General features: G+C 37.8%; 1 protein-coding gene and 1 long non-coding RNA gene across 8 annotated transcripts in view; one reads left to right on the top strand and one right to left on the bottom strand.

Annotated features, from left to right (window-relative positions):
- LOC116421883 overlaps positions 1 to 8,189 on the bottom strand; it is a 41,335-nt gene extending 33,146 nt beyond the window's left edge. The window contains exon 1 of the long non-coding RNA XR_004232467.1: positions 7,912 to 8,189. This is a non-coding gene — a long non-coding RNA (uncharacterized LOC116421883). The remainder of the gene's footprint in view (positions 1 to 7,911) is intronic.
- ARMH3 (armadillo like helical domain containing 3) overlaps positions 1 to 14,346 on the top strand; it is a 217,773-nt gene extending 203,427 nt beyond the window's left edge. For all 7 annotated transcript variants that reach the window (XM_031955731.1, XM_031955728.1, XM_031955730.1 and 4 more), the window contains 2 exons: positions 6,911 to 7,027; positions 13,563 to 14,346. In XM_031955731.1, the coding sequence (XP_031811591.1) occupies positions 6,911 to 7,027; positions 13,563 to 13,655 (210 nt within the window). In that variant the 3' untranslated portion in view covers positions 13,656 to 14,346. The remainder of the gene's footprint in view (positions 1 to 6,910; positions 7,028 to 13,562) is intronic.
- Positions 14,347 to 14,776: the final 430 nt, after the last annotated feature.

The following is a 14,776-nucleotide window of genomic DNA, read 5'->3' as shown; positions in this document are numbered from 1 at the left end:
TACTGTTCTGTAAGAAATGACCAACAGGATGATTTCAGAAAGGCCTGGAGAGACTTACACGAACTGATGCTGAGTGAAATGAGCAGGACCAGGAGATCATTATATACTTCAACAACAATATTATATGATGACCAATTCTGATGGACCTGGCCATCCTCAGCAATGAGATCAACCAAATCATTTCCAATGGAGCAGTAATGAACTGAACCAGCTACACCCAGAGAAAGAACTCTGGGAGATGACTAAAAACCATTGCATTGAATTCCCAATCCGTATATTTATGCCCGCCTGCATTTTTGATTTCCTTCACAAGCTAATTGTACAATATTTCAAAGTCTGATTCTTTTTGTACAGCAAAATAACGCTTTGGCCATGTATACTTATTGTGTATCTAATTCATATTTTAATGTATTTAACATCTACTGGTCATCCTGCCATCTAGGGAGGGGTGGGGAGTAGAGGTGAAAAATTGGAATAAGAGGTTTGGCAATTGTTAATGCTGTAAAGTTACCCATGCATGTAACCTGTAAATAAAAGGCTATTATATAAAATAAATAAATAAATAAATAAAATAAAATAAAATAAAATTACAGTAGACAAAAAAAAAAGACTAATATCAAGGGAATCGATGAAAAAAGTGGTTGTCTAGCAGTATCAGATTTCAAACTATATTACACAGAATATCAAGGGATCAAAGGGGAGAGAGGAAGAGTGTAAAAGAAAGCAGCCTTGCAGTAGCAGATTTCAAACTATATTATAAAGCAGTAATCATGAAAAAAAAATCATGAAAAATCAAGAAATTAAAAAATTTAAAAATCAAGATTAGGTACATAATACAAAATAGTAACTATAATAATCAAGTATTTGATATGTAATGTCAAAAGAAACTGAGCAAGACAGAGATTAGAGACCAATTCAATAATTTATTAAATGGAGAGAAATACTGGGACCAATGGATCCCAGGGCTAGACGAGACTATCATCTCAAAGAGTCTAACCCCGAGTATCCGGGACAGCAAGCCTTTTATGACATAATGCAGAGACCTAGGTGGGGATAGCCTCATAGATGGAGGTTACTGATATTCTAATGACATTAAGGAATGTCTATAACACCTTTATCTCAACCATTAAGAGGGGATGGTCATAACCTTAAGGCAGAATACGAAATAGGACAAATGGAGGGACTGGTCACCCCATTAAAAGTGACCTTTGGCATTACAGATAAACCCAAAGATGCAAGCATTTGAGTTAAGAACTCACTTTTTGACAAAAATTGCTGGAAAAATTGGAAAACAATTTGGCAGAAACTAATTTTGGACCGTTATCTCTCAGGGGATACCAAGATAAGGTCAAAAAGGCGTATGTGATTTAGACTCAGAGTAATATCATAAGTAAATTAGGAGCTCATCCCTGGCAGTTCTATGGATAATGGAAAAATTTATTAGTAAACAAGAAATAAAGAGGCTCACAGGAAGTGCAGTTGATAATTTGGATTTCATTTAAAAAGTTTTACACAAACACAGCCAATTCATCCAAAATGTGTTTATAGGAAGTTTCTCTAATGATGATCGATCATTTCTCAACTTACATAGAGAACTGAGTCGTATTTATAAAAATAAGAGCCATTCCCCTATTTATAAATAAATGGTCAGATGATATAAACAGGTATTTTGAGTGCAGAATGAAGCATAATTTTTTTCGCTACATTTGTTGTGTTTTTTTAAAACAATATGGCAAATGGAAGCTTTGCATGACTTCATGTGTATAATTGAGATCATGTTTCTTGCCTTTTCACTGGGTGGAAAAGGGGAAAGAGAAAATTCAGAACTCAATTGTTTTTAAGAATGGTAAAAATAAATTTTTTTAAAAAGAATATATGATGAAAACAAACTTTGATAAATGCAGTAATAGAGTAAAAACATGAAATCTAACTATGTCCATCTTAAGCCTGGTTTTAGATCTCTCTATCCAATCCTCAATCTAGTCCTCACTAATCCATTATTCCTAGTTTCTACCCCCATGTTTCTGTCATTATTCTTAACTTTCTGAGAAAGGATTTGAATCTCAGCTCCTGCTTCCCATTTGAGCCAAATTCTCTGTGGAATTCCTGAATCCTCAGGGCATCAGTACAATCTCTTACCTGTGCTTTTCTTCTCCAGAGGTACTCCTTTCAGATTTCACACTGCATTTTTTTTCCCTTAGATAACTCACTCTTCAGAGCACCTCAGCCCCATTGCTTCTGTTTTCTTTTTTTTCCTCAATAGTATTTTATTTTTCCAAATACATATAAAGATAATTTTCAATATTCATTTTTGTAAGACTTTTTATTCCAAAATTTTCTTCCTCTGTTGCCTTTATTTTCTTAAGCTCTTATTGGATTGGCCAGCAGCTTACCCCTCATAAAATATAAGCACAAGTTACTGTATAGAACACATGGGTGGACATTTAAAATTCAGCCACACTAAATTATTTTTTAAAGATAAATGAAAGACAGATTCAATAAAATTGAATACAGTGGTCAATCTGGGTCTTTGAGAGTAATTGGTGAAATATACTTCCCTGCTCTTAGTAGACAATAAGAAAATTGTGGTTATGAAATCTTGCATACGTTTATCAAATGAGATTATGGTATTGATCAGATTCAAGGGCTTTTGTTATTGTTGTTGTTGTTGTTGTTAAGAGAGGATCTTCTTTGGGGCAGGAAGTTAATATTTGTATACAAGTATAGTGAGGGGGAAAAAAAATCATCAATAAAACTTTTTCTAACTAATGACCATACTTTATTATTTATCAGTTTATTCATTTATTCCCCAGACAGTCAGCCTCTTTTTTGTTTCAAAAGTGCTGTGAATATTCCAGTATACAGATTATTAGACCTTTAACCTTCTTGGAGTAAAGAGAAATTTAGCAGACTGTATGGGTATTTTTTCCAATTATGTGTAAATTTTTTAAACATTCTTTTTTTTTAATTTTTGAGTTCCAAAGTCTCTCATTCATTCTACTACCACCACCATTGAAAAACAATAAATTTGATAGATGATGACAAATATAATCATACAAAACAAACATTTGTGATTTGAACGAAAGAATCAGTACAGCATTTAAAAAACAAACAACTTAAAAACAACAACAACAGGTTTGGGTATACCATGTAGGTAGGAACCTTTTCTTCTGTATATTGGACTGGGATAATTCAGAACAGAGTCTTCTGTTAGGGGATATAATGAGCTTTGGAGTCAAGGAAGTGTGTGTACTTTGCTTGCCTTCATACTAGAGCAGACAAGGATGATCATCTTTCTTGATGAGTTCTAGCCTTAGACTTCCAGACTTTCCTGAAATAATATGTATGTAGCAGCTTTTGTTAGTTTGAGACAAACTTTGGTGAACCTTGAAAACTAGAAGGATTTAATTAATCCTTATCCCTTTTTTGTGAGCCTTAATATCTTGATAGGACTTATTTACCTTTTGAAATGTATGTCTCTACATTTTGTTGTTGTTTTTTCCCTAAAGGACAGTTTTAGTTTCAATATTCCAATGTAACAAAATGTCAAATAAGAGGGTTTGAAGAAAGGTTTTTGGATTTTCCAGAGCTGATCAAGATGATAACCATGGACTGCGAAGGGGAATTGCTAATAAAACTGTCCTTCTTCCTCCCCATCATCCACCCAATCATGAAGGGGCTCAAAAGGAGAATGAATGAAGTGAAAGCCCCCACAGAGGATTCAAGATCAATACTCCTGCAAGAAAGAAAACAAGAATCACTGCACAAAATATTTGGAATGCTCAAGAAATTGGATCTAAGTGGTTGAAGGAAAAGAGAGGCATGATCAGGAATTGTAATGTTCTCTTCTCTAAAGTATATTATTCTCTGGGAGCAGATTTCTCTAGGGGCTTCTGAAGGCAGCCTTAGTTTCAGTTCTGTGTATTAATCACCTCAAATACAGCCAGCTGTTAAAGTCCAGCCTTTTATTGTCTCTTCCAAAATAACCCGGTTAGTTTTCTTAGAGGCCTATCTCTCTTTGGTTCCAAGAGCTCTTGCTGCTAGTCTTTTGCCTCTGCCTCTGCCAGCTTCAGCCTCTCACTCCAGCCAGCACAAAGGTTGAACTTGGAATGAATCTTGACTCCTCCTCCAAGAAAGTGGGATTGTGGGTTCCTGACTTGTGAATCTCCCAGACTTGTGAATCTCCTTGACTGAATCCTGACTTGTGAATCTCCCAGAGTCCCCTTATATATGCTTTCTTAAAGGTGTGAACTCTCCCAAAGGTGTGAACTCCAAAAGGTGTGAACCAAGTACATAAGCATTGTTTCTATCAATCTTGTTTCAAGTTCTGGCCCATAACAAGGAACTGGGGAAGTTCCTTGTATTAAGTCTCAGTATCCTAATCTGTAAAATGGATTTAATCATCCCACTTCTGTTATAAGGATATGAGATAATGTGTGTAAATCTCTTTGCTAATCTTAATGAGCTATATAAATGCTAGCCATTATTATTATTAACTAAGCATTAGGGGCACTAAACAGGGAATATAGTCCTTGTCATCAAATAACTTAGATACTTATTGGAGAGAGATAATACTTATAGGGGCTGTAGTAGTCCTGGAGGGACATTTTACTTTCTGAAGTCCCTTTGGAGGGATGATGATTAGAACTATTAAGGAGTTGAATACTATACCCTTTTGGGGAAAGTAGTAGTGGAAGGTCTGATTTGTTTGAAGGTATGGTGACTTGTAAGATCCAGCGTTTTAGAAGTTATAGTAGCTGACAAAAGGATAACAAAAAAATGGCCAAAGATAAAATAATCTCAGGAAATTCGGAAAACTGATAGATAAGGAAATTTTTTTCCTTTCACTAGAGGGGAATTAGTAAGAACTAAGGATGTGCAATCTATCACCTCATACTTCTCAAATTGGCTAAGATGACAGGAAAAGATAATGATAAATGTTGGAGGTGATGTGGGAAAACTGAAACACTAATACATTGGTAGTGAAGTTGTGAACTGATCCAACCATTCTGGAGAGCAATTTGGAAATATGCCCAAAGGTTACAAAACTGTGCATACCTTTCGATCCAGTAGTGTCACTACTGAGTCTGTATCCCCAAAGAGATCATAAAAAAGGATCCATGTGTGCAAAAATGTTTGTAAGCAGTACTTATTGTAGTGGCAAGGAACTGGAAACTGAGTAAATGTCCATCTCTTAGGGAATGGCTGAATAAGTTATGGTATATGAATGTAATGGAATATTTTTATTCTATTTCTAAAAATGATGAGCAGACAGATTTCAGAAAAGCCTGGAAAAAACTACATGAACTGATGCTGAGTGAAATGAACAGAACTAAAAGAACATTGTAATGGACTTGAGATGATAAATGCCAATCACATACAGAAGATTGATGTTCTATGGAGACTGAATGTAGATGAAAGCATAGTATTTTCACCTTTTATTGGTTTGTTTTCTTTCTCATTCCCCCCTTTTGGTCTGATTTTTCTTGCACAACATGAAAAATATGGAAGTATGTTTAAAAGAATTGAATGTATTTAACCTATATCAGATTGCTTGCTATTTTGGAAAGTGGGAAGGGAAGGGAGGTAAGAAGAAAAATTTAGTATACCAAGTCTTAGAAAAATGAACTTGAAAACTATCTTTACATGTATTCGAAAAAATAAAATACTATTAAATTACACATACAAAATAACGAGTCTGTTCCATCAGGGGAAGTTGCTATATTGTGGATTTTACTTAATTCTTTGTTAAAAGAGAGTTCACTAAGATGGAGAAGGAGAAAAAAAAAATAAAAGAGAGTTCAAGTATAAATATAATGACCAGGATTGGCCTTGAATTGGGGAAAAAGAAAAGATGAGAAAATGCAACTCCCTCCCTTCTTTGCATAGTCAGAGAACTTTGGATTTGGAACATTACATTTACTACCAGACCTGGATGTATTGCTTTTGTTTTTCTTCCTTTTTTTAATCTTTGTTACAAGAGAAGGTATGATGGATAGAAGAGGGAAGGGGGAAATATTCAGAAATGAAGGCAATATAAAATTTTTTGCATAAAAAGGACTCAAAGATTAATTAGCAAGGAGGAATAAAAATAATTTAGTGGGGAAATTAGAGAGAAATAACTTGTAAAATTGGCAACAAAATGTAAAAAAAAAAAAAAGGATTTGATTTGTACTCAGGAAATAAGATAAAATAAGACTAAGAAACCTAGGGTGATCACAGATGTATAAGGTTACAAAGTATGAGAATCAACCTCAATCTGACAAGAATATAAAGAAAATTTCATTGAGCTAATGAACCACCTCTGGCACCTGGCCTAGTACCTTAACTTGACCTCATCACATCTTGCCTCTGGAGATGCTTATGAGAGGGCTACATCATTTTTCCAGTAAGCATCAACTCAGTATTATTCTTTTCCATTTCAAAGCTGAAGCTTCTTAATTCCTTTCCTACCTCTTTGAACCAGGGCTCCTACCTGCTGTAAATCTTACATATTAGCATAGTCCCACCTACTTCTCCAGAATGGTCATTATATATTCTTTCTCCCAGCCTCTACCCTGCACAGGTGAGTACTCACCAGTTCGAGATGAAGGATATATCACCAAAGGATCAGCAAGTATTACTAGAAATTCAGGCTAACCAGGGAAATCACTTTCAACCTCCTTCCTGCAATGTGTGCAACTCCCCTCTTCCCTCCCATCCCATCTCCATTTCAGTTGGTGACCATGAAAGGGACCTTGATTCCTGAATCCATTGCAGACAGAAGCATGACAGTCCTGGGACATGGAAGAATGAGCTCCTTGTCATTCTCCTTCCTGAATTCTCTCAAGGGAAGATAGGAAAAGGACATGGAGGTGAATGGCTAGGCTGCTTGTGATCTGACCTCTTTTGTTGTCTATTTTCCCTACAGGTTTTAGAGGTGGTCCGGGCTAACTATGACACCTTAACCCTAAAGCTTCAGGATGGGCTAGATCAGTATGAGCGGTACTCAGAACAGCACAAAGAAGCTGCCTTCTTCAAAGAGTTGGTAAGCAACCTTTACTCATCCCTATAGTAATAATAATAATAACTAACATATCCAAAGGGCTTACTACATTTCAGGCATTGTGCTAAGAACATTACAGTTTTTATTTCATTTGAACCTCACAACAACCCTAGGAGCTATTCTTATCCTCATTTTACAAATGAGGAAACTGAGGCACACAGATCTCATCAGAGACCTCTGAAGAAACCTAGGGATACTGCCAAGGTCCCCACTTTCCCCTTCTGGCTCTTTCTCTTTCTGCAGTGGGTCTTCTTTCCTTGCCATGTTTCCTCCTGAAGAGCCAAGGCCAGCCAGGGCTCATTCCAACTTTTTCTAAATATTTAACTGATTGTCCAGCTAGATGGAGGTTCCAGGACCAACCAATTCCTTTTTTCTGCCTGGTAGATTTTTTGGAACCAGAGTCACCTGAATTAACACTTATTATGAAATACTCTATTGTGGCTTAGCTGCAACTTCTTGCAGAAGGAAAGAATATGAGAGGAATGTGGTGGATTCTTCGCCTTTTTTTGTGCCATGAGCCCCTTTGGCAATCTAGTAAAGCCCATGTATCCCTTCTCAGAATTAGACAAAGTGTCCCAAAAGCCTTAGTATAGTTTTCAGCTATTAAAACTGACAAGTCCATTAAGACTTTTGATCTCAGATTGTTTTTTGACTCATTAAATTAAATACATATGATTACAAAGGAAACCAATTATATTAAAATACATGATATTTTTAAAAGTAAAATACTTAAATAGTTCAGAATATTTTTAAAACAAGTTAATGGACTCCAGATTAAGGATCCATACTCTAGACTATAGGTATCACAGAATGGCCACCTCTCCCAGAGTCATTTCACTACTGCACCTTTTCCCCATGATACCTACCACCTCTCTCCAGCCTCTTCTAGGAAGGAAAGGGGACAATTGAATGGCAGGTGATCAACTGGGAAGATGGTCTTGTCTCCAGGTAATAAGCCATCCACCTGTCATGACTCTGCTCAGGAGGAACTGGGCACATCATTCATTTTCATGCAACAAGTTTTTCCCAGTCAAGAGAATTTCATGTAATAGCTTTGGATCTAAATTTACCATTATGAAAGCAGGTAACACCCAAGAAAACAGATTATGTCATAATGTTAAAGAGAAAGTGACTGCTGATCATTCCCATAGAATCTATAGACTTCCATAGCATCATAAACTTAAAGTTGATTGGATATCAGAGACCTTATACATTACCTTCATTTTACATAGGAGTGAACTGAGGCTTAGAGGCTTGACCAAGTACATAGAGCCTTCAATAAAGTTGTCCAGCTCTTCTTATTTTGACAGTTAATAGTGTGCAATCCTCCCTAATCATTACTTCTTCTCTAATTATTTATGCAAAATCTGTAGTAGCATTTTTTCCCCCTCTCCAAACTCTTTCTGTTGAACTTTGAGATAGTTCTACTTCTGGGGCCCCCACACTTTTACTTAGGGCCAGAAGGCCCTTTTTCCTCATTCTATTCTATACTGTCAGTCAGAGTAACTTCTAACAGATAGCTCTGCCCTGACTAAATAAATTGTGTATTTCCTTTTTCCTTCTGTACTTGGAGCTGTTCTTAGGAAAAGCTCATTTTTATCATAGCCCTTCTACCCCATAATTACATTTAGACTTCTCTACACCCTGTGTAGGGCTAAGATTAGACCCTCTCCTTTTCTCTCTCTTTTTTAAAATTAAATTTTATTTTCAAAGATCACCATCTCTCCCTCCCACTTCCCCCTCATTCTCTACCTCATTGTTAGAAGACCAACAAAACAAAATCCCTCTTACAACCCTGTGTAGTCAAGCAAAACGAAATTTCTTATTGACCATATCTTAAAAAAAAAAAAAAAAAAAGTCTAAATCTGTGCTCTTGAGTCCATCATCTCTGTCAGGAAATGATCAGAGTGTTTTATCACGAGGCCTCAGGCTGATAATATGTTGATCAAAATTATCAAGTGTCCTTTTGGGTTTTTTTAATTTTGATATAATCAGCTAAAATACACCTTCTGACCCTTTCTTTCCTATTCGAATTCCACTATTCAGAATAGGAGAAAACAAGACATTTGTATAATCAATCAAAATAACTTTCCACATTGACCATATCCTAAAACTATTTGTCTCATTCTTCACTATTTGTCCTTTGCTTCTCTATCAGGAGGTGGGCAGTATGTTTTATCATTAGTCCTTTGAAATCCTGTTTGGTCTTTACACTGATGAGAGTTCAGTACAGTGGTATCCCATCACATTTATAAACCATAATTTATTCAACCATTTTTCTTTCACATTCATATTTTTTGCTACCTTAAAAAAAGCTAGAACTATTTTAGTACATCCTTAGAATTTGTTTTGCTTTGAACTAATCTCTCTTAATCTGTCCTTCCTCTGATTCCCCTTTGTACCCTTTCCTTATTGAGTACAATGTATTTTTGTACTCAACTCTGTGTATGTGTTTATATTTCCCTCCTTTAACTATTTCAGATGAGAGTGATATAATGTGTCCATCTCTTCTGCCATGTTTGTATAGATTATACTTATTCACTCATTGTATACAAGATGATTTTTCCTTAACCCTCCTTTCCTTTCTCTTTCTGTATTTCTCGCTTTCTGTTCTTAAGATCATGAACATATAACAGAACCACTCCCAGGTTTTGTCTAATTAGAATCTCTCTGTGACTTTTCATGATGATAAGATTCAGAAGGAACATATCTTTCATCCCCTTGTATTTGAATGTAATCAGTTATTCTTGTTTGGACCTTTATCATTGTTGATTCATGTTTACCTTTTTATGCTTCTCTTCATTCCTGTGTTTATACCTCAAAGTTCTCCTTACTTCTGGTCACTTTATTGGGATCACTCGAAAATCCTCTTATTTCATTTAAGGTCCATTCTTCTCCTCCCCAGTTCTTCTCTCCCCACCCCCACCCCCAGTAGCATTATATTTAATTTTGCTGAGTAAGTTATTCTTGGCTGAAAACCCATATCTTTGGCCCTCTGGAAAATCACATTCCAAGTTCTTTGCTCCTTTGTACTGATGACTACTGGTTGATTCTTACTGTAGGACCTTGGTACTTGTATTCTTTCTTTCTCTCAGTTTACAATATTTTCCTTTGACCTAGAAGTTCTTGGGTTTGGCTATGATATTTCTGAGAGAGTTTTAATTTTGGGATTTCTTTCAGGAGGTAATCAACTGATTCTATTTCCACTTTCCCTCTATATTCTAAGAAATCTAAATAGTTTTCTTGTATGATTTCCTGAAATATGATGCCTAAGCTCTTTTATTTTTTTTTTGATGATAGTGTTAGGAATTCCAATGATTCTTAAAATTTTTTCTCTTCAGTCTTTTTTCCAGGTCAATTTTTTTTTTTTATGCCAAGAAATCTAGAAATACTTTACATTTCTAATATTTTTTTCAGCCTTCCAATTTTGTTTTAATATTTCTTGTTGCCTTCTAGTGTCATTGGCTTCTACTTGATCTATTCAAATTTCCATAGTACTTGTTCCTTGAGCAAGAAGTTGCTTGTACTTCTTGTGCTTTTAATTTCTTTTATAGTTATATCTTCCATACCTCTCATTTCTTTTCCAGTCTTTTTCCTCAAGCATGTTCATTCCATTTAAAAAATATATTTTTTAAATTTTTGCTTCATTTCTTTCAGGAATTCAGTTCAGTTTACGTACAAGCTGTATTTTTCTCTGAGCCAGTGCTTATAGATGTTTGGAGATATTTTCTTTTGAATTTGTGTCTTAAGCATCTTTGCCACCATAATTTTTATGTTCACCGATTCTTCCTGAGTTCTTCATAACTTTGGATTTGATGATATTGAGGCTGGGCTCTGTATACTTCTGTAAGGAATGTCTTGGATCTATTGCTGTTTTCTTGGTGTATTATTGTGTTATTCTGGCATCTCAGGGACAGGCAGGAAACCTGCAAGCTTTTAGTGCTCCCAACAGTAGTCTGATCCAGGACAAAATCTGATTGCTGCCTCCTGGTCAGCTGGAAAGCACAGAGTATCAGAATCCTAGGCTCCTCTTTGATCTGGGATTTCCACTCTAGTTATTCCTCTGCGGGCCAGGCTAGACTTTATGAGACCTTGTTTTGGACCTAAGGTCTGAGTAACACCACCACTACCACTGCAGATGCTGCTACTGGCTTCTGAACTTTTATCTTTCTCAAAATACTGCCCAGGGCTTCAGTACCAGAAACCACATTACTCTGCATAGGCCCCCTTCTTCCTGTGCTCAAAATCTGACTCCTAAGCCTAGATAGTGATCAACAAAGCTGCCAGTTGGCTCTGGTACCCATTGCAGTATCCCAGTATGGATCTAGGGTTGCTTTGGAATAGGTCTGAAACCTTCTCTTGTCCTAGTGCACTACCTCTCCCTGGACATTCTTGAACTTGAAGATCTCCAGTATTCTTCCAATGGGGAGGTGGACTGGACTAAGTACTCATTGTAACATTTTTTGGGGGGGGGGGGGATTTTTCCATCAAGATTTGGTCTGCTGCATTTTTTAGATAAGTTAGGAGAAGTTCATGGATTCTATTGTTTCCTGTCCACCATATTGGCTCCATCTCTCACTTTCTCTAAAACTTTCTTTAGTTCAAAGTTTTCGTCTATTTTCCCCTTATCCTGGCTTTCTCTCTGCATTTTCTGAGCCCTTGGTGAAGATAGTGATTTATGCCCACTCTGAAACAAGAATGCTGACTCTTGTGAGACTGTGTTCCTTTTACTTTGGGTCCCAAACCCCTTACAGAAGGAGGATATGTGGATTAGGGGTGAATGCTGTGAAGAGGGAAGAACTAGTAGAACTATATCCAGTGTCTATTTGGTGACCACTTTTAAAAATCCTACCCCTTATTCCAGAGCTATTTTCCCTACCATCAGATGGAGAATGAAGGTAGATTGTCCCAAGTCTGGGGCTAATGAGCTTGAGCTGCCTGCTGTTTGCCTTCCCCTGACTCCCAGTTTGACAACATCATTAAGGGTTCCTTCAACCAAGCAAGAATCAAAGGCAAACTCACTGGGATGTGGTATTCTTTCCCACTTAGGAATTGGGGCTAAGTTTGCCTAAGTCTAATCAATGATTTCTTCTCCCAGTGGTGGCAGTGCCTTCATGGACTCTGTCCCAGATTAAGGTATATGCCACCTGAGATTTCTGACACCCTCTTCCTCTTTGCTGGCTAAATATCACTCCTGCAAGTCTGTCTTTCTAAAAAGAATACCTGTTCCCTGACCATTTCCCTCCCATCTACCAAGTGTGTATACACACACACACACACACACACACACATATATATATATATACACATATACTTGTTCTGTTTCCATGATAGGGAGGATGCTGGCTCCCATAGTTTCTTCTATAGTTTCCTCTTTTGTGGGGAGAGAAAGGGGAATTCAGAGATTTCTACTTTAACCAAAGATGTATTTTTCTCTAGCCATTTTACTAGTACTAAAATAGTTCTTGCTCTGCATCCCTGGTCCCAGAAACCTGGTCAGTTGTCCCTGGTGCCCAAATGAGGGAATTCTAGACTCTAGATATTTATGAGCTCAGCAGCGTACTCAACTTTACTTGAGGGTGGCTAGACTTTATCCCTCAGTTGAGGTGTCTCCTCAACTCCAGCAGTCTCTAGGCTCCCTAAACCTCTCTAAAGTAGTGAGGAGGTAGTCACTAACCTTCCTCAATCCTCATTCCCTCTCTCCAAACCTTTGTTCATCCCAGGACTCAAAAGAGACAGTGAAGTTTAAGAACTCTGGCTAGGAAGAGCAAATCTCATAATTTTATTCTCTTATTATTGGAACTGAATCAAACTTCACTTTCCCTATCAGATCCCAGCTCCTTTACCCAGCACAGCTGAAGAGATAAAGGTGGAAAAAAAACAGGAAAAAACCCAGTATCTGTTTTTTCTGTCCCTGGTTTTGTTTGTTTGTTTGTTTGTTTTTGCAATCAGAGCTAAGTGACTTGCCCAGTCTCATATAGCTAATAAGTCTCTGACGTCAGATTTTAACTCAGGTCCTCCTAACTCCAGGGCCTGTACTCTATCTACTGTACCATCTAGTTGTCTCTTAGTTTTTCTATCCATAGTTATCCCATCCAATAGGTGGCCCCAGTACTGCTCATATACACTAAATTCTTCTTTCCTTTTCTTTCCCTTTAACTATTTTTAATCTCATAAAGGATTCAGAACTGAAAAGAACCTTAGAAATCATCATCTAGTCAACCCCCCTCATTTTATAGCTAAGTAAATTGAGACCCACAGAAGTTAAGTGGCAACTTTGCCATGTTGATTCCAAAAACAATGCTATTCCTATCACACTATGCCATTGTTTACATCTGTTCTCTCCAGAGAGTAATTTCGCCAGTTAAAAAAAAAAAGAATGAAAACTTTCACAAAAACTAGGAAAACTTGGGGCTGCTGCCAGGGTCACACCCCTAATCACTATCTCCTTACTCTGTATCCCTAATCTTAAGTCCCTGTAACTGTAGTTCTCTCAATTCTTGTCTCCCTTCTCCAGGTCCGATCCATCAGCACCAATGTTCGGAGGAATCTGGCATTCCATACCCTGAGCCAAGAGGTTCTGCTAAAGGAATTCTCCACCATCTCTTGAAACTGTGTTGAGGAAGCCACTCATTGATTGTCCTTTACCCCTGGATAATCCCTAGGCTGAGCTCTTTCCTGAGGGTTCAGGGTAGAAAGAAAGAGACCTCTCCTTCTGCTGCATTTGAAGCTAGAGGGAGATTTGGAATATCCGTCTTTTTTCTAGACACCTAGATGCCAGTGGAACTTGGACATGGGGTCAGGCAGGGTGATAATGTAATTTTGGTGGGAGGGAGGGAGGGACTCCAGGAAGAGGAATGCTGCCAGGGTTAGGGTCTCAAATATGAAGAGATGGTCTGGCTGAAATTTGGTGCTGAGGTACACTACCTTGTAGAGATCAGTGGGCTCTACTATAGCATGAAGGGCACATAGTTGAGGAACTGGCTTCCTCATTCTGGATTGGGGAGGGGAAGGACCTCGTTTCCTTCTATCCTGAAGCTGAGATCCCCCAGCCTAAGGATTTGGCAGTACCATTTCTCCATCCTGGGGATTGTCTCTGGTGAAGGTGGGGTCTGGAGTCTGTCCTCTGAATTTCTGGGCTATACCATGATTTGAGGGCTGGAATCCCTCCCTCCTCCACCAGTCAGGCTGTTGCCCAGCAGCATAATAAGGTCACTACTTAGGTTATTTTTTTTTAATCTGTTTTAAACTCTGTGTCTTTAGACTGTGGATGTGAAATAAACATTGAAAGGTTTTCTGAATCCCTCAGGTGCCTCTTTTCCTCTCCTCCCCTCTGCTCCAGCAGCCGCCTTATCCAGGACCCCCTCCTAAAGTAATGCCTTATGCCACCCATGTGTTTGACACGTGCTCCCTCCCCCACTGCCCGTCTGTTGTTTACATCCACTTTGGCTAAGAAATTCCTCTGGGGAGGGATCTGTTCCTGTTGTGATCTGACAGCAGGAGAAAAAGAAAGACCCTGCCAGGGAAAGAGTATTTACAAGAGGGCTAGCACTTGAATCCTTCGACCAGCCAAAGGACTCGTTGGACAATAGTTCATCACCAGATCTAAATCTCAGCCTCAGAGAAATTTTAACAAGCCCCCTTCTTCCTCAGCTCTAGGCCAGGAATATTTGGGTATTTGGGAGGGGCAAAAGGGAGAAGATGGAAATCTCCTAGTCCTCAAAGACATTT

This window comes from Sarcophilus harrisii, chromosome 2 (genome assembly GCF_902635505.1).
Source record: "Sarcophilus harrisii chromosome 2, mSarHar1.11, whole genome shotgun sequence".
NCBI classification, from domain to species: Eukaryota; Metazoa; Chordata; class Mammalia; order Dasyuromorphia; family Dasyuridae; genus Sarcophilus; species Sarcophilus harrisii.
The sequence above is the reverse complement of the archived record's forward strand: the minus strand, read 5'-3'. Positions and strand labels throughout refer to the sequence as shown.